This window comes from Myxocyprinus asiaticus, chromosome 26, assembly GCF_019703515.2.
Source record: "Myxocyprinus asiaticus isolate MX2 ecotype Aquarium Trade chromosome 26, UBuf_Myxa_2, whole genome shotgun sequence".
In the NCBI taxonomy this organism is placed as follows: domain Eukaryota; kingdom Metazoa; phylum Chordata; class Actinopteri; order Cypriniformes; family Catostomidae; genus Myxocyprinus; species Myxocyprinus asiaticus.
The window spans coordinates 37,674,886-37,695,000 of record NC_059369.1 but is presented as its reverse complement, the minus strand read 5'-3'; the positions used below and the strand labels follow the sequence as shown (position 1 = coordinate 37,695,000).

The following is a 20,115-nucleotide window of genomic DNA, read 5'->3' as shown; positions in this document are numbered from 1 at the left end:
CAACACATTTGATGATTAGACAAATTATTTATGAATAAATCAGGACTGGTTTGGCTGGGCATGTTCCAGATGTCAGTTTTATACCCTCTTTCACTATAAAGATAGCAGATTTTTTACACTTTTGATAGTGTTTAGGATTAGTAAAGTCTTTTGTGATCAGGCTTCATGCCTCCACTCCACTTTTGAAAAACATCCCATGCTGGGGCACTGGTAGGCCCAATGAAATAAGGAAAGCCACCCCCATTAGACCTAGAGTAATAATGTTTACATGGAAGTAGTTTGTACTGGCTAATGATATTAACAACTGCCCTAATGTGGCCCCAAAAGTAAAGCCAGTCAACATGGCACTTGCCATGTTGACTGGCTTTACTTTTGGTAGCGTTCAGGAGGTATGGCACTGTAAATATAAGAAAAGTAGGCCACCTCAGTGGAGGTGACCATTGCATAGTTGAACTGCAAGTAGGTCATAGCAGTCAGGCTGTGAGCAAAGCAAAGAAGTATACAATTTATGACTAGAAAGAGACCTTGAGTTACAATTAGAGGTTTGTTTCTCAGTAAGTCAGTCAACATGAATACTGGGCAGTGGAGGGCCAGATATGAGTACGTCCAGATGGGAAACAAATGGTTTGTTTCCTAGACGTGAAGAAAGCAGATTGTTTCGAGTCAGTTTAATAACCACACAGAAATCTGATTTATGATAATTAGATATTACAGTTCATATATTTGAGCAGATATGTACATATTCAAACTCCAATAGTATTTGGGAAAATACACAGTATGTTACATATATGAAAATGGCTATTTTACTTTTTTTTTTTTAAATATATGTTGCATGTACTGTATGTACAAGTATGCACATTTGAACAAATGGTTTATATATGTGTTTTGCATATATTGCCAGTTATCTGATTTCTGTATGGAGTACGGCGACTTCAAAAGAGCAAATTGCTCAACAGACATTTCTAAGATAAGACTAACAATTCATTGTAATGCACGTGTAGCCTGAATGTGTGAAGCCATTGTATTAATCACAGCTAAACACTATTATGACCAATTTTAGTTTTGGCTTGGGGTATATGATTAAAAACAAAAAAAATATTATTATTTTCATTAATGGGCACCCATGTGCCCTGAATATGGTTTGTGTATGGAAATATGTTTTCAAGAATTTCTATTGCAAACAATACATTTTATAATACACAATCAACATTCATTCTTTCCCATTCTCATTGCAATGGGAATATCTATGCAGAGCATTATGTACTTATTTCTTGCTGTTGTTTTTGTGTCCTAATGTCATGAGCCCTAAAACAATCACTAAGGCAAACCTTCCTCTTGCAAAAATGGACAAAACAATACTCACCACTTCTTCTGAGATGTTTTTAGGCCCCACCAAGTAAGGTGTAAGAAAAGGTTCTGCTGGTCTGCAGTTGGCAAAGAAACCATAAAGAGAGAGTGAAACAGTGTGGAAGACCCAGTCTGACCTCCTCATTTTCACCCAGCAATTGATTCTTTCTGCCTGAATTAATTTTGACTACCAAGAATATGTATGACTCTCTTTAAAGTCCAGCAGCTACTGTAGTTTGTTGGCTGTATGTCATTGGATGTTTTTGCTGTGCAATGTAAAGTAAGCTAAGTCCAGCCCTTGATTTCACAAATGAACCTGTGCAAGGTGGGTAACTGAACATATTTTTGATAGAGAATTTGATCTGTGTGCATGTATTAGCTGTGTGCACGCAGCGTTTTTTTTAAGACGGCGTGTCAAGTTAAAAGAACATTTTTAAAAATGCGTCTCGAAACACTGTTATGTGCATTCTAATGTTAGATGCGTCTAATTTAGCGCAATAACGCTACATTCAGTCAGTTTTATTGCTGTGCAGGAATATTCCTGGATTATGAACAAAGAGGGCAGCTAAGGACAAAATCTATCAATCTGTTAGACTTGACTTCAGAGTGAGTATGATTTACATTTAAAGAAATCACAGGACTAGTTTACTCACACTAGCCAAATGTCTTCTTGAGTGTTGGGTGTAATTTAATCAAGTAATTAATTACTGCAATCTATTTTTAGGACAAAAAGTTCAGTGTCAAGTCCATTACATTTCAAATTCTTGTAATCAGATTATAGTTACTGACTTTTAAATAAATTAATCACCTTTAATTACTTTACTGTGTTTTACATATTTCTAAAGTAATATGTTTGTAAAGTGCATTTAAAACACATCTGTTTGTGCTACTGTGACAGCTGAGATGGGTATGCCTCCTGATGAGAAAACAGACTTTTTTTAAATTTTATTTGTTGAGCGGAAAAACAAAAGATTTTCTGTGAAAATGGTTTTAGAAAGTAACAGAAAAGTAATTAGTATTTTGATTACTTTTCCGATGAAGTAATCAGTAAAGTCAATAATGTTCTTACAATTTTAGTGCAGTAAATAATTAGTAATTTGTATTGGATTACTTTTTGGAAAAACGTACTCAACACTGTTTAGGAAAGTCACCTTTTTTATCACATGATTGATTGGAGGTACTTTAAACTTTTTGTAAAGTGCTGAGATATTGTCCTACTATTATTAACTTCTGCATTAATGAGTTTAAGCTTTATTTTTCACTTCCTGCACTGATGTGAACGAGTTACTATCTGAAATTAGAGCTGCTGAGCCTCTCTTCACCTATACCTGTGTTGAGCAGGTGAAAATTCTGATCCAGAAACTACAGGACAAAATCAGCCAAAAGGAGGACCGCAAGTTCTACCTTTTCAAGGTACTAAAACACTTACCTGATTAGTCATGCACAAGTGTACATGTTTGCATGTTTTACAAAAGTATGGTCCATTAATACACATCTGTGTAGTTCCTCTCACGACTGAGTCTTGTGTATATATGTTTTTCTGAATATCACAATTCTATTCTATTCTATTCACAGCATTCTTCTGAGTGTATATTTTTATATTTGCATATTATTAGTGTATATTTACTGTGGATATACAGTATTTATTCTATACTATTCTATTATTGGGCTGGATTGGTAGGGAAAGTATCTCTATACAGATACACACAGCATTCTTCTGAGTGTATATTTTAATATGGATATAATTATTCTATTCTATTCTATTCTATTCCATGATTGTCCTGGATTGGTAGGAAAAATATTCTACACAGATTCATTAAGCATTCTTTTGAGTGTATATTTTCTTTTTTGTGGACATCACTATACTATTCTATTCTTTTCTATTCTATGCGCACAGTTTTCTTCTGAGTGTATATTGTAATGCAGATAAAATTATTCTATTCTATTTATTTCATGTTTATGCTGGATTGGTAGGAAAAGTATATGCAGCAATCTTTTGAGTGTATATTTTAATTCTTGTGGATATCATTATTGTATTGTATTGTATTCTATTCTATTCTATTGTCCAAGTTTCTAAAATCACTGTTGACACCATTTAAAATTAACACCTTAATTTTTAATAAATGGCCAAAAATATTTGTATTAACTTTTTAAAGGCATGAGCCCTGATAAAGACTATTTAATTGAATAGTAACCACTAGGTGGCAGCAGAGCGATAAAGACTAATGTTGTTGCACATCAAAGGCATAGTAATTATGTATGGAAATTACACAGTCAAGCTTATAGATCTGAAATGAATTAGTGTTAAGTGTTTCCCCCTTGAGTGTTTTTCTTTTCTCTCTCTGTCTACAGGCACTCCAGGCTCACAGCTTGCCCCTGACAAATGTAGCTTTCAATAAATCAGGATCGAGGTGAGTTTATCAGCCATGCTCACATGCCTAACCCCCCCACCCTCCTACTCCGTAATTCAGTCTCTCTCCTTTGCTTTCCATCTGTTTGCAGTTTTATAACTGGAAGCTATGACAGGTCATGTAAAATATGGGACACAGCATCCGGAGAAGAGCTGCACACTTTGGAGGGTCACAGGAACGTTGTGTATGCCATCGCCTTCAACAACCCTTACGGGTAATAGCAGCCCTCCCGCTATATATATATATATATATATATATATATATCTTGTCATTTACTCACCCTCATGTTGTTTGAAAGGAGATGTTATGCAGAATGTTAACACTGCATTAGCAAATATGCAATGAAAGTAAATGGTGACTAAGGCAAACATTCTGTTTACCATCTTCTTTTGTGTTCCATGGAAGAAAGAAGGTCTTATGGGTTTGGAACGACATAAGGATGAGTAAATGACTTCAGAATTTCTATTTTGGTGAAATATCCCTTTAATTCCCCATTCAACTCTTTTTTCTCTCAGTCTTTTTTTCAGTGCAACAGAAAAAAAGCCCTATCTGTAAACCTCTCTGTCGCTTTCTGCCCGTTCCTTAGCAAGGTTAGGGCATTGCAGGGAAACTTCTGTTATTATAACAATGGGAGCATTTGTCACTTTGAGTCATAACAGAAGTCCTTGTCCTTTTCTCTCTCTTTCTCTCTCTCTCGTTTTTTTTTTTTCAGCGACAAGGTTGCCACAGGCTGCTTTGACAAGACTTGCAAATTGTGGAGTGCTGAAACAGGAAAGCAGGAAAGCGCTTCTACATATGTGAGTGGTGGTGGTGTAGTGGGCTATAGCACATAACTGGTAATCAGAAGGTTGCTGGTTCGATCCCCACAGCCACCACCATTGTGTCCTTGAGCAAGACACTTAAATCCAGGTTGCTATGGGAGGATTGTCCCTGTAATAAGTGCACTGTAAGTCGCTTTGGATAAAAGCGTCTGCCAAATGCGTAAATGCAATGTACACATTTAGAGGGCACACAGCAGAAACTGTATGTCTGCTTTTGTTCTGCTTGTATTCACATTAGTGTCAGCAGTTAAAAGTTGGTTGTTATTCAGAAATGTCAGACCACTAGATGGCAGCACTGACCAACCAGAATGAAGTATTCCAGAGACCCGTGTAATAAAGAAAGCTATTGCATGTCTTCAGAATGCATTTTCTGATACTTATAAAAAAATATTAAAAGAATAATTCACACAAAAATGAAAATTCCGTCATCATTTATTCCCTCATGTTGTTCCAAACCTGCCTTTCTTTTTTCTCGTCGGGGTCCTCATCATCCTGTCTAGGTTTATTTTGCGATAAAAACAGGCTGGCATGGACACCACAGCCAAATTATGGAATGTTGAGAGTGGCGAGGAGGTGTCCACATTGGCAGTATGTCTTTTTGTTTACTCTCTTTTTCCCTGTTAGATATTGTTCTTTCAACTGTTTCTCTCATCCTCTCTCTCTTCCTTCCCATCCTACACTTTTCCCTCCCATCCTAGACTCTTTCATCTTTTCATAATTTCCCCCTCATCTCTCTCTCTCCTAAGGGATTTTTAATGATTTCTCTTTTATTTGCAGTGATCTCCACAGATCAGAAAACTCACCCATGCATGCATTTATTAATGAATTCATCATTAAATCATTCATTACTCCCATTTCTGCAATAATTCAACCATTTTGTCTCTTGGCGTTGTGTTCCTCTTATTTAGTTCAACGGTATTGTAACTTGCGCACTCACAGAATCTAAACGTCATGTGATGTGGTAGGAGCTAAGCCGAATAGATACGTGGGAGAGGGAAGCGTTTGGGGGTCATTTCCTCTCCACATCACATGGCAAAGCAGTGTGACTGAGAGCTGTGTGTGCTGCATAATTACCCCTCTTAACTCTCCAATTATTTCTCTATGAATCTAAATTATGAATTGCTCCATGAGTTCTTAAAGATGAATTGGGGAATGTAAATATAATATTACTCTATTCAACTGAAAAACTCTGCCTTTCTGTTCAAGCTATATCTTTTGACTCACAGTAATTCTCTGTTTGACATTTTCTCAGGGCCACTTCACTGAGATTATTTCTCTCTCTTTTAACACAACGGGCAACCGGTTGGTCACGGGTTCATTTGACCACACTGCCATTCTGTGGGACGTTCCTTCAGGCAGGTGCGTGTGTGTTCTAACTGCAATGTGCATATAATTGAAGTAACCTCTATGATTTATTGTTTTACAACACTCTAATAAGAACAAGAAACAAGAAAAGTGTTTCTCATCAAGCAGGTTTCTCATCAAGCAGAGAGTAAATCAGAAGATTTTGGTTTGACTTCCTATCATTGGCAACCTAATGGCATTTTTTTTTCTCCCCTTTTCTCTCCAATTTTGCGATTTAGGTCCTCGTGGTGGCATAGTGACTCACCTCAATCCGGGTGGCGGAGGACAAATCTGAGTTGCCTCTGCATTTGAGACCGTCAATCTGTGCATCTTATCACGTGGCTTGTTGAGTGCATTACCACAGAGACATAGCGTGCGTGGAGGCTTCACACTATTCTCCACGGCATCCATGCACAACTCACCACGCACCCCATCGAGAGCGAGAACCACATTATAGCGACCATGAGGAGGTTACCCCATGTGACTCTACCCTCCCTAGCAACCGGGCCAATTTGGTTGCTTAGGAGACCTGGCTGGAATCACTCAGCACTCCCTGGATTTGAACTATCGACTCCAGGGGCCCCATCTAATGGCATTTTGTTGTAAGTATCATCATTGATGTTTTCTTTCTTTTTCTCCCAGGAAAGTTCATTTTCTGTCAGGTCACCGTGGAGAGATCAGTTGTGTTCAGTTCAACTGGGATTGTTCCCTCATCACCACAGCCCCTCTTGATAAAACCTGCAAGGTCTCTTACATATTTTTCTGTTTCTCTTCACTGTGTAATTCTGTAATTGTGTCTCTTAAAGGGGTCATATTATATATGTATAAAGTATATATATATATATTTTTTTTTTTTTACATTGCGTATTTACGTATGGTCAGGCAACATGTTTTTGGGGGGGTTGTGAGGTGATCGTCCTATGGGGAGAGTGTGCTGAAACCACATAGCGTGCGAAGAAGGGCAGTCGGTGGACTTTTTGTTTTTTTGTGTCACTTACTCATTCTTTATATATATATATATTTTTTTTTTTTTTTCACATTTTAGAATAATTGTAAAGTCATCACAACTATGGAATAATAGAAATGGAACTATGGGAATTAGTAAAGGCTTCTTTCTGGCAACTTGACCATGCAGCTCATTTTTGTTCAAGTATCGTCGTATTGTGCTCCTTGAAACAACCACACTGTCTTTTTTCAGAGCAGCCTGTATTTCTCCTGAGGTTACCCGTGGGTTTTTCTTTGTATCCCGAACAATTGTTCTGGCAGTTGTGGCTGAAAACTTTCTTGGTCTACCTGAACTTGGCTTGGTATCAAGAGATCCCTGAATTTTCCACTTCTTAATAAGTGATTGAACAGCACTGACTGGCATTTTCAAGGCTTTGGATATCTTTTTATATCCTTTTCCATCTTTATAAAATTCCATTACCTTGTTACGCAGGTCTTTTGACAGTTCTTTTCTGCTCCCCATGGCTCAGTATCTAGCCTGCTCAGTGCATCCACGTGAGAGCTAACAAACTCATTGACTATTTATACACAGACACTAATTGCAATTTAAAAAGCCACAGGTGTGGGAAATTAACCTCTAATTGCCATTTAAACCTGTGTGTGTCACCTTGTGTGTCTGTAACAAGGCCAAACATTCAAGGGTATGTAAACTTTTGATCAGGGCCATTTGGGTGATTTTTGTTATCATTATGATTTAAAAAGGAGCCAAACAACTATGTGATAATAAATGGCTTCAAATGATCACTATCCTTAAGTAAAAGACAGTTTTTTTGCATGATCAGTCATATTTTCAAAATCAGTGCCACAATTTCTGCCAGGGTATGCAAACTTTTGAGCATGCAACTGTGTGTGTATATATATATATATATATATATATATATATATATATATATATATATATATATATATATATATATAATTCATTTGTTGTGATTTGTTGTCACTTGTTGCTTAAACAAATGTTTTGGGCTCACTCAATCAATCATTTGTGTCATAATGTTGTTTACTGAAAAATATTATTTTCCTCCTTTTTTAAAAAAAAAAAAGAAAAAAAGAAAAGCTAATATCGCCTTGATGCAGTTACAATGAAAGTGAATGGGGGCAGTCCATAACCATTAAAACACACTGTTTCAAAAGTTTAACCACAAACATTATTAGTGTGCCCATAATTTTAGTGTGATAAAATTAGGGATTTATTGGCATTATGGTGTTTGCCAGCTTTGCGACCTCATGACAACAAACAACTAATATTGAATAAAATTTACACAGATGAGGTAAGATTTTATAACAATAAAATTATGTAAACACATATAATGTTTACCACTTTTGCCTATACTTTTGAACCAGTGTGTATTTTCATGTTTATGTTACTGTAACGGCGAAATAAACCAAAACATTTGTAATTATTTTTTTGTGGTAATCAACATTATGCCACAAATGCCATCAATTGAGCTAAGCTTGTACTGAACTCAGAACATACCTTAAATTGTCATGAAAACAAGGTCATTATGTTAAAAAATATTAATGGTCCTAAAAATAGGCTTCATTATCTTAATTTTTTCCTTTTGATTTTGGGGTGAATTGTGACCTGGACATTTTTTGGTGAGATGCTTTTGGCTCAGACTGTGAATATGGGTGTTTGTGTTCAGGTACAGCAAGAGTGTACAGTGCAGAGACATTCCAATGTTTGTTTAAATTAGAGGGCCATAAAGGGAAATATCAAAGGTAAGGAATTGCCATTATCTCTCCGTCTTTACCTTGCCACTCAAATGTCTACTCTGACTCAATAATTCCATATATTTTCATTTTCTCTCAGTCTTCGTCTACAAAGGCACTCATTTCCTGTCTAGGTCCCTTGCTGTTTATCTTCACCTCTTTTGCACTCTTGCCGTTACTCCAGCATCCTGTCTGCCATGTTCATCGTCTTTCACTCGTTTCTTGTCAGCACATTCATGTCCTGTCTCTTTCTCATTGCACTTTTCATTTGCCTGCTCTTCTTATATTCACTTATCCACAAATGATCTTGCCATAATATCCTTTCTCCTTTCTTCTCTGCCCCGCCAACCCCCCCCCCCCCCCAAACATCATCATCAACACCAGAATATTTCCATTTCCTATGTACAGGTGATAACTCAACCACACACTCAGTTCTGCATAGAGTTCAGAGCAATAATAAAACGTCTGTCATACCAACACAGGTCAAATTCAGTTCAGCTGTCTTTCCTTCTGTCCATGTCTTTCTTCCTCCCTCTATTTTCAGTTTTTTCTTCTCCTGGACACTGAAATCGGATGTTTCCAAAATCAAAACACAAAGTAATTGTTTCATGAAGGACTGTCTTAGTGCATTATCATAACAAAAGGCAGAAATATAATGTGCTTTTCATTTCCTCACTCCTTCCTTCTCTCTCTTTTTCTCACTGTAGGTGTTTTAATCTGCAGGGGAGTCACATTTGTTTTTAATTCAAGGGATAGTTCACCCCCAAAAATGCTAATTCTGTCAGGTTTTACTCACCTCATATTGTTCAAAACCTGTATGATTTTTTACCCCCCTATGGAACTCAAAAGGTGTTGGGCAGAATGACAGCCTAGTGACTATTCACTTTACTTGAATGGAAAAAGATGCAATGAAGGTCAATAGTAACTGAGGGTTGCAGTCCCTAACATTCTGACAAACACCTCCTTTTGTGTTCCATGAAAGTAAAGAAAGTGATACAGATTTAAAATGACATAAAGGTGAGTAAATTATTACAATATTTTCAGTTTTGGGTTAACTATCCCTTTAACTGTATCATGTTAATCTCTTATGCACAAGAATATAACCATTCCCAATCTTTTTTTTTTTTTAAGAGAGTTACACATATGTCCATTACATTCGCAGACAGTGGTAAATATTCCAGATTTACTTGATGCATTACCACTTTTGTCACTACATTGTTTTTTTGTTTGTGACAACATAATCCAATGACATCTCTTTCTCTTTCTCTCTTTATCACTGTAGATGTGTGTTAATCCTCAGAGGAGTCGCATTTTGACAGCAAGCGTGGATAAGGCTGCGCGTGTTTGATGTGTGAGCAACGGAGTGTGTTTGCAGGTGCTGGAGGGACATTCTGATGAGATACTGTGCGTTCAACTACGAGGGTGACACCATCATTACAGGCAATTACACACACCTGCGTATCACTACATACTTACAAACACTGCTGCTGTGTCACATTTCATTCCCTAGTTCCCTATGTGGTGAATCAGTATATCGTGAACACAAATTCCGGCACTAACACTGGGACACTCAAAAACATTTGGCACTAACAAAACATTTTGGCTGGTATTTAGCAACAATATCATAATTTATGTATATATTTGTTGTAGATGTTAAAATGTACAGTGCTATATTGAGAAGGAACATACTGTATATATATGTAAAAATAAATAAAAATTAGGGCCGCCAATTACAATCAGTTGATTACTTAAAGGGAGAGTTCACCCAAAAGTGAAAATTCTCTTATTATTTACTCACCCTCATGCCGTCCCAGATATGTATGACTTTGTTTCTTCAGCAGAACACAAACAAAGATTTTTAGAACAATATCTCAGCTCTCTCCATATGACTCCAGTGTTTAAATCCACATCTTCAAAAGCAATATAATATGGTGTGCGTGAGAAACAGAACAATATTTAAGTCCTTTTTTTACTCTAAATCATAGAGGTGTGAATCTTCACTTGCCTCACGATTCGATTCGATTACAATTCAGAGGGTAACGATTCGATTTTAAAACGATTCTCGATGCATCACAATGCATCTTGTCCTCCAATTCTTTTATTAATAATGAGCAGTTACCGTTACATATGAATCTGTGGCGATGGATGTCCAGGAATCGCAGGTGATGGCCACTCGGCTGGCGTCACTCGACTCCATCACTCTGGATTTTGTGTCACTGTACAGAACAGGTATAGTGGTGTCTGTGAAAAAACTCAGAGAAGGGACTCTGTATCTTGGCTCCAGGGTATGGAGGAGGAAGTGAAAGCTGGTGTTTTCCATGACCGAGTAAGGGTGGAGATCCTTTGCAATAAATGTGGCAATGGACTGTGTGATCTTCTTTGCCCTTTCAGAGTTCTGAGGTAAATTTGATACCATTGCTTGCTGTATTGTTGGCTGATTAGCTGCGTTTTGCGGGGTTGCTGCTAACTTTAGCTCTGGATGAAAAAGGGAGATGTGATTCCTCATATTTATTATGTTGCCGAAGTATTTAATCTTGGTTTGACATGTCTTGCACACAGCATATTTTTTATCAAGCTCATTTTTCTACTTATCTTAGTAAAAACCGAAATGTGTCCAAATATCTGCTTTCAAGAAGTTAGGTGCATTTAAAAAAAATCGATTCTTTTGTTTTTATGCATCGATGCAGAATCGTTCACATCAGCATTGTGATGCATTGTAAAAACAATTATATTCCACAGCTCTACTAAATCTCCACTTTAACACAGGCACCACATGTGACTTTCAGATGTGAAAGTGAAAGTGGAGATTTAGAGTAAAAAATACTTACATTTTGATCTGTTTCTCACCCACACCTATTATATTGCTTCTGAAGACATGGATTTAACCATCGGAGTCTTTTGGATTACTTTTATGTTTCCTTTATGTGATTATTGGAGCTACAAAGGTCTGATCACCATTCACTTAAAATCTTTGTTTGTGTTCTGTTGAAGAAAGAAAATCATACACATCTGGGATGGCATGAGAGTGAGTCAATTATGAGAGAATATCCCTTTAATTGAATTAATCACAAATATCAATATAAAAAAAAACAAAAAAATAAAGATAAGTTCAATTTATAATTTTATATATTTATTTATAAGTTTTATATAATATGTTAAAATATTGCATATAAATGTATACATATATATATATATATATATATATATATATATATATATATATATATATATGTAATCTACTCCTAATGGTGCCAAAAACAAAAAACATCCAGTGAGCTGCAGTTCTGTGGATGGAAACGCCTTGTTGATGAGAGAGGTCAACAGAGAATGGCCAGACTGGTTCAAACTGACAAAGTCTACGGTAACTCAGATAACCGCTCTGTACAATTGTGGTGAGAAGAATAGCACCTCAGAATGCTATTCTGAGATTCGGGTTGGCACTGTTTTTGGTGGCACGAGGGGGACTTACACAATATTAGGCAGGTGGTTTTAATGTTCTGGCTGATCGGTGTATATATAAAACAGTATAATATATATAAGTTATATTTCTGAAATGTTTTTGACAAATGATACAAATGATAAATATATTTAATAAATATAACAATTCAGATTTTTGTGGGGGATGAGTAAAAATTACCTAATGCAAAAAGTGGCTTTAGAAGTCAAAATATTGTTTGTTGTATTTCAATATCTTTAAACATAAGCCTATCACTGCCACAGTCATTGCCACATCAATCCAGTTTACAATTGAGTTTGTCACTAAATTAGTTGATTAAGTTCTCATAGGATGCGATTTTGCGTTCCGACTGCTTGTTGGTCTCACTTTGGCTGCATCACTTCTTATTGATTTCAGCGTATCATGCAAAAAAAAAAAAAAAAAAAAAAAAAAAAATTTGTTTTTAGTAGTTGAGGCAAGTTAAACTTGGTTTGAAACTTTGAAAAACACACCCCTGCATTCTGTTTGTGCTGTCTGTGTCTAGTTGTATTTGAACACAAAAGCGCCTCATGCTATGTGAGGCTTATTTCGTGCTACCTGCTCTCAGTAAGTGTGCCTGCCTGTACAGCTGGAACTGTGCTGACTCCCCACTTCTGATGAGGAAATGCAAAAACATGAAGGTGGCACTTCAAGCTTGAAGTGCTCAGATGGTAGGAAAACCCTGTATAAGGGAATTTATGCATGATCAGAGGGCATGATTAATTGCGTTAATTTTTTTAAAATATAATTAATCACACTAAATTTACTTGTTAAATCGACAGCCCTAATAAAATTAAAAGGGTCTTTTATTTTCTTTTAACATACTGAATACTTAGAAGTTAACAGTATTGCTCACTGGTTTTTACAGTGCATTCTGGGCTGCCCAAAAAATGGCTAGTACATTGATTGAACTAAGGAGTTGATTGAGTTGTCACAGTGGAACCATTAAACCAGTGGCAAAGGTTTCATGTGAACATTGGGTGGGACGCGTTCCCCTGTTACCCCATCACCACCACCAAAACAAAATCTACACCTATCTTTAAATCTGCATCTGCCTCAGCAAAAAAACAAACAAAAAAAACAAAACAATTAAGCAGCACAAAATGGGGGGGGGGGTAGCTCAGCGAGTAAAGATGCTGACTACCACCTCTAGAGTCACGAGTTCGAATCCAGGGCATGCTGAGTGACTCCATCAAGGTCTCCTTGGCCTGGTTGCTAAGGAGGGTAGAGTCACATGGGGTGACCACCTCGTGGTCGCAATAATGTGGTTCTAGCTCTCACTGGGGCACGTGGTGAGTTGTACGTGGATGCTGCTGAGAATAGCGTGAAGCCTCCACATGCACTATGTCTCCGCGGTAACGCACTCAACAAGCCATGTGATAAGATGCGCGGACCGACTTTCTCAAATCTCAGTTGCCTCCGCGTCTGTCCTCCGCCACCCAGATTGAGGCGAGTCACTACGCCACCACGAGGACTTAGAGCGCATTGGGAATTGGGCATTCCAAATTGGGGAGAAAAAATGGGAGAACCCCCCCCCATCAATAGAACATAAAAAATGGAAAAGGTAACCTACAAGAAAATTCAAACGTGGTTTTGGCCAACAAAATATTGTAATTGATAAAGTGTATAAAATGTATGACATTTAAATCACTTGTGACATCATGCCCCGACTTCATTTTAATGAAAAATATCTTTGTCCAAAGAACACATTTAAACCTTTTGCTAAACATCTGCCTTCACATTATAGTTGACACTTGCATGAATGAATGCTTTTGTGGTTTTATTACATTTGCTTGTTTACCCCAAAGCTATAACTAAAATATGATGATTTACTTTGGAGGATAGAATTCACAAAAATGATTCGGTTTAAGAGGGTTTTGAAATAGTCGTTTGAAACCAACATACAAAACATCTGCTAGAGAAAACACACATTGGAGTGCAGTTGAACTTTTGACTAAATCTTGTTGTTACTTGTGACAACTAGCCCTGCTATATCCTGTACCACACAGAAATATTTACTCACAATATATGATCATATACCAATAATTTCAATCCATGTTGTTGCTTTTCTGCAGGAAGTAAAGACAACACCTGCAGGATCTGGCACTGAGACTGGACTCTGGTAGAGGATGAAGTGGGATGCTGCAGTATTCCTAGATCTATCAGCTCTTTGGATTAGCATTTGGGATTTAGAGTATAGTAAGAACTTGCGTGTTATGTAAAGTCACACTGCCGTAATCTTTCTGCTGTGGGCATGAAGAACATTTAGTATGTGTAGAGACATTATTTTTTGCCGGTTAACTTGCTGTGCTAAATATTCTGGGTAAAATAGAAGTTAAACTAAGATTAAGCATCTGTGGCATGCTGTTGATTACCACATAAAAGGATTTTGACTCTCAGTTTGTAAAAAAAAAACAAAAAAACACATTGACAGAAATGCACTTTCAATGAGAGTCTATGGGGCAACCATCGATGGTTGTGAAGACATTTTTGCTTGTTTTTACAAACTGAGGGATGAGTCAGAGTTTTTTTTTTTCTGTTGTATTTAACCTGGAATAATCCTTTAACCCAGTTAAGCAGTTAAGAGATTTTTTTCGATTTGGACTTTTACTGCTATTCATTCACATAAATGTGCTCTCTCCAAATAAATCAAACTCATCAAACTCACCGTACGCAAATTTTTATTTTGAAAAGATAAATACATTCAGGTACACTGTGACAGAATGGATACAGTTTTGTTGTGCGCTTTCAACGCTGATATTAAAACACTTACATTACTATTATGTTACTATGCAGAGAAAACCATAATGCACCAGATTTCACGTTTACAAGTAAATTTTTACGTGACAAAACTGTACTTGTACCATACTTTAAACACAGTATTCTAATCACACCCTAAACGTTTACTGTAGTCTGGTGAGCCTTTTTACTGTGATGCTGTCTGTCTGTGTCTCTGCAATCAGAAAAACAAAAACGTATATTTCCATTTCCAAGGTACAATAGCTCACAATCTAGACTATTTACATCTAGCCAAAAATAAAATCTCTTAACAGTAGTCACTGAAAACTAAACACAGAATTCAGTCTCAGATGCACAATAAAAATGACTGAACAATGAAAACTTTAAATAAAAGCCTTGTGTGCTGTGTTTGGAATGAGATCTCACTACCGTATATATTTCACCTTATATACAAACATCTACATTTCATTAAATCCCCACAACATAGCTCTCAAATCCATTATTCTTGATATAAAGTCATCTTGTGCATTTGAATTTGAGTTTGTCGTGCGGTAAAAATCTGCAGGCTACAAAATATCAAGGCTGATCGGTTGGTTGGTTTAAACCATGTTTCTCTAACCAGAGCAGGCTGGTGACTGGTGGAACTGTATCCGTGCACATACAGACATAGGAACATGCAAAATTTAAAGGGAAATATCCTCTAATCACAATCTATTCGATATGCAATGCTCTGAAGAGCGTCTTCAGCACATTGCCTCTCATGATACAACCCCAATTCCGAAAAAGTTGGGACAGTATGAAAAATGCTAATAAAAACAAAAAGGAGTGATTTGTAAATGATATTCACCCTTTGCTATATTGAAAGCACTACAACTAAACATTATATGATGATCCCTCAGACATGTCTTAAAAAAACATCATTCATCTGTAATGGATATCATGAACATGAACAAATCAATCAATCAAATCACTTTTATTGTATGTGAACATGGGCTTGGGATTACTTTAGTAAACCTTTGTTAGTCAACACCATTCGCCGCTGCATCCACAGATGCAAGTTATGACTTTACTGTGCTAAGCTGAGGCCCTACATCAACACTGTCCAGAAGCGCTGCCGACTTCTCTGGGCTCGGTTTCATCATAGATGGAAAGTAGAACAGTGGAACCGTGTTTTTTGGTCTGATGAATCCACATTTCAAATAGTTTTTTAAAAACACAGCTGTCGTGTTCTCTGGGCCAAAGAGGAAAAGGACCGTCCAAGCTGTTATCAGCGTCAGGTCCAAAAGCCAGTGTCTGTATAGGCCAGGGGTATGTCAGTGCCCATGGCATAGGTAACCCGCACATCTGTGAGGGCACCATTAATGCAGACAGATATGTACAAATTTTAGAGCACCATATACTGTACTGCCATCCAGCACCGTCTTTTCCAAGGACGTCCCAGAATTTTCAGCAGGACAACTTCAAACCACTTACTGGCCGAATAAGCAGAGAGTGCGGGTGCTAGATTGCCTGCCTGCAGTCCTGATCATTTCCAATTGAGAATGTGTGGTGCATAATGAGGCGCACAATACGGCAATGAAGACCCCATACAATTGTGCAGCTGAAGACCTGCATAATGGATGAATGGGGGACAATTCTACTTTTTAAGCCTAAACTTGTGTCTTCAGTGCATAAATGCTTAATAAGTGCTATTAGAAGAAATGTTGATGTTTCACAGTGGTAAACACTCGACTGTCCCAAAATTTTTAGGAGTGTGTTGCAATCATCTGATTTGAAATTACTGTACATTAAAAAAAACAAACAATGAAATTCACAAGGTAAAACATCATATAATGTTAACTTGTAGTGCATTCAATATAGCAAAGGGTGAATATAATTTACTAAATACTCCTTTTAGTTTTTATTAGCATTTTTCATACTGTCCCAACCTTTTCGGAATTGGGGTTGTAGTTAAGGACAAGGCTTTTCTTCCTACAGTATATGCCCTAATTGCTGTGATCTAGCATAGACATATACAAGTGTGACAGGTGGTGCAGGTGTCTGAATAAAGGTTTGTGCTAAATGTAAGCCGTGAATATTAATGTGCATATCAAAGGTTAGAACGTGGGAGGTGCTGGTGGGTTCACATGTATGGAGTGTGTACAGATCCACTTAGTAGGTACTGTTGGCATCCTGTAAACCAGCTTGCTAACCTGTGAGTTTCACAAAGCAGCTTAATTTCTTAAGCAAACCAACTGAAGAGAAGCATGTTGATGAACAGTTATGAGACAATTTGACTGGTTGTGGAGGATCACAGGGTCTTTGTTAGAGGAGCCTGTGTGAGAGTCTAGCAGCGGGCTCAAATGGGTTGGATGTTTTCACAATGGCTCTGGACTATATATGTGTGCTAGCACAGAATCTCCAGCTCCTGGTCCATACAGTGCATGTGTGGGCACTCTAGCGCTTGGTTTTCAGTATCCAGTCAAACAGGCTGGGCGCTGACTGTCCTCTCTGCTCCGAGTCCTGGTGGAGTTGACAAAACTGAGCCACAGCACTGAACAAGTCCCCCACATGCCAGGCCTTCTGATTTGCCAACTGCACCACTCTGTGGAACTGATAAACACAAGACACAATGTTCAGTTGCTGAATGCAGATGACTGTTGTCTGAATTAGGAGACATAGCCAAAATGTATCAATGGTCAGTGCATCTCATTCTTTTATTGAGTTCATAGAATTAACTAAAAATGTTTCAAATCAAAGATTTTATGTTAGGGTTAAAGCAGAGTAATATGGTGTATGTTAAGAATAGAATGCTTACTGTACCTACTGCATACTTGCACAATATCATATGAACAAGAGTGTTGTTGTTCCGTATATAATACAAATAGTGGCCCATCCCACTGCCGTTGGACTGTATATCATTATTTATTAAAAGAATATCCCGAGTTCAATACAAGTTAAACTTAATCAACAGCGTTTGTGGCATAATATATATTATCATACAAATATTTTCAACTTGTTTATTTAAAAAACAAAAACACACAGTTTAGTAAGGCACTTACACTGTAAGTGAATGGGGCCAGTCCGTAAACATTTAAATACATATTATTTCAAAAGCATAGCCACAAGATGTAAAAATTTTATGTGTTAACATGATTGTAGTGTGAAAAAAGAATTTACTAATCAGTGTTTTTACTAATCATTACTTACAGTATCAGTGTAAAAGTAGATACAATATTGCTTCAACTTCATTGCCATGACAACACAACAGCGGTAAACCTTCTAAGTGATTTTATCACACTAAAATCATGAAGAACAGAGATTTTATTATACTAAAATCATGTTAACAGGCATAATGTTTTCTGGCTATACTTTTGAAACAGTGTGTATTTGAATGTGTATGGACTGGCCGCATTCACTTCCGTTGTAAGTGCCTTAACACCAAATTAAATGATTTTATTATTATTATTTTAAATAAACAAGGGACAAGTTGAAAATATTTTTTTAGTAATTGACCCTTCGTTAAGCCCCACCTTAAAAGTGCTTCTGACCAATCCTGTATATTCTGATATGCAATAGCTATTTTACAATAACAGCCTACGGAAGTAATGTGTGTTTGAATACTATTAAATGGGATTTAATCAAAATAATCCAAAAAATGTAAAACACGTTATTGCAGGGTCATTTGTAATAGTGACATGAGCTACCCAGAGAGGACACCCACAGTGCTTTTCTTTCTCTCTCTCTTTCTTTCTTTTTGTTAATCTTAAAATAAATCTGTAGAAGAGCATGTTATGGATTAAACTGTGTCAGCCCTCATTCCCAAATGAACACATAACATCCGCAATGACACCTACAATTTGCTCCAAGGTAAATTAAAGCTAATAACTAAACATTCATTCATTTCTGTATTAATTCAAGTCATAGTAAAAGCAATAGTAAATAAACAGTTCACAGCATCTAAATGAGTGTCTTATGAGATGTTATAAACAGCTCTGTTCACTTATGCTAATGTTATTAGATGTGTCATCGCTATTAAACGCATTGTTTTTCTCTTTTCAAGTGACTGTAATAATCGTTTGCCTTGATTCCGATTCACAGTCTCCACAGTTTTTAAACAAATTACTGTGTAATTTAACAATTTCTTTCACAAAAAACGTAATATAATTATGCATTACAATGTCACTTCATACCAGCCCATGTAAAAATATTATCCATTCCGTTTATGAGAATATTTGTCCAAAAACCGCGTTGTTCACGGCAATCTCCCATTCATTCGGCAGAGCTTGTCAGAGCCAGCAACCTTAACTAAGGAGGCTGGAGCTTAGAGAAGGGTCAGTTAATATTATGCCAAAAATTATGTCAATTGAGCCTAACTTTTAACTATTGAACCTATAATATTCTTTTTAGTAATTTTGCAGATGCTTTTATCTGGACATGACTTACAGTACACCTTTAACAGAGTGCATCTCACAAAGCTTGTCAAGAACATGTCACCCCAAAATAAAATAAATAATACAAAATAAATATAAATTGTATATATGATATATTGTATTGTATATATTGTATATTACCATATAATTGTCATGAAAATAATGCCAGTAAAATACTGTATACTGTATTTTTTTAACTTTGGTATGCGAAACAATACACAGCATGGGATGATAAATGTGAATGTGTTCAACTGTAGCATGCTTTGTTTTCACATGACCTCACTATATTGCAAGTTTAAAGCAGTAAGAAGAATCCAGTTCTAATCTTTTAAATAAATGCAATAATTTTGCATGAATTAATTCAATTATGTATATAAAAAAGTTAAGCAGTCCTTCACTCAGATATTAAAATTAGTTATCCCAAAAATTATTTCTGTCATAAACAATCAGCATGACTAATTATTTAGCAGAACGTCCAAGCTAATAATTTCCATTAAAAAAAAAAGGCAAATGCTCTTCGCCCCCTGGTGCAAATAATGCTATTTACTGTACACCCCAGTGCAAATAGTGGCAGATATTTTTTGCACCCCAACCCTGGTGCAAATAATGGTAGATACTAATTGCACCCTGGTGAACATAGTGTCAGATGCTTTTTGCACCCTTATGCAAATAATGATATATGCTATTTACACCCAGTACAAATAGTGGCAAATATTATTTGCACCCAAAACCTGGTGCCAGTAATGGTAGATACTAATTGCACCCTGGTGCAAATAGTTTCAGATACTATTTGCACCCATATTTAAATACTAACATACAGTACTGGCATCACTGCAGTTTGTTTA

At 36.6% G+C, this 20,115-nt stretch overlaps 2 protein-coding genes and 1 long non-coding RNA gene across 6 annotated transcripts in view; 1 reads left to right on the top strand and 2 right to left on the bottom strand.

Moving 5' to 3' along the window:
- The window catches only part of LOC127416636 (uncharacterized), a 4,881-nt gene extending 3,524 nt beyond the window's left edge, over positions 1-1,357 (bottom strand). Inside the window, exon 1 of one of the 2 annotated variants that reach the window (XR_007893152.1) lies at positions 525-1,357. This is a non-coding gene — a long non-coding RNA (uncharacterized LOC127416636). The other variant, XR_007893151.1, reaches the window with a different exon arrangement.
- An 893-nt stretch (positions 1,358-2,250) lies between these two features.
- Positions 2,251-10,434, top strand: LOC127417111 (dynein assembly factor with WDR repeat domains 1-like). The gene is made up of 9 exons (XM_051656821.1): positions 2,251-2,254; positions 2,597-2,760; positions 3,700-3,758; positions 3,850-3,972; positions 5,832-5,938; positions 6,163-6,525; positions 8,578-8,653; positions 9,776-9,812; positions 9,927-10,434. The coding sequence occupies exons 1-6, from the start codon at positions 2,251-2,253 to the stop codon at positions 6,216-6,218; spliced, it is 513 nt and encodes a 170-aa protein (XP_051512781.1). The 3' UTR covers positions 6,219-6,525; positions 8,578-8,653; positions 9,776-9,812; positions 9,927-10,434.
- A 4,349-nt stretch (positions 10,435-14,783) lies between these two features.
- LOC127416583 (A-kinase anchor protein SPHKAP-like) overlaps positions 14,784-20,115 on the bottom strand; it is a 184,189-nt gene continuing 178,857 nt past the window's right edge. For all 3 annotated transcript variants that reach the window (XM_051655993.1, XM_051655995.1, XM_051655994.1), the window contains one exon: positions 14,784-17,450. In XM_051655993.1, coding sequence (XP_051511953.1) covers positions 17,295-17,450 — 156 coding nt within the window. In that variant the 3' untranslated portion in view covers positions 14,784-17,294. The remainder of the gene's footprint in view (positions 17,451-20,115) is intronic.

What these genes read in the sequence shown, in the direction of transcription:
- LOC127417111 (XM_051656821.1), top strand. An exon ending in GCCTTCAACAACCCTTACGG is followed by an intron (nt 3,973 to 5,831) that starts GTAATAGCAGCC and finishes ACATTTTCTCAG; the next exon opens with GGCCACTTCACTGAGATTAT. An exon ending in TGGGACGTTCCTTCAGGCAG is followed by an intron (nt 5,939 to 6,162) that starts GTGCGTGTGTGT and finishes TTTGCGATTTAG; the next exon opens with GTCCTCGTGGTGGCATAGTG.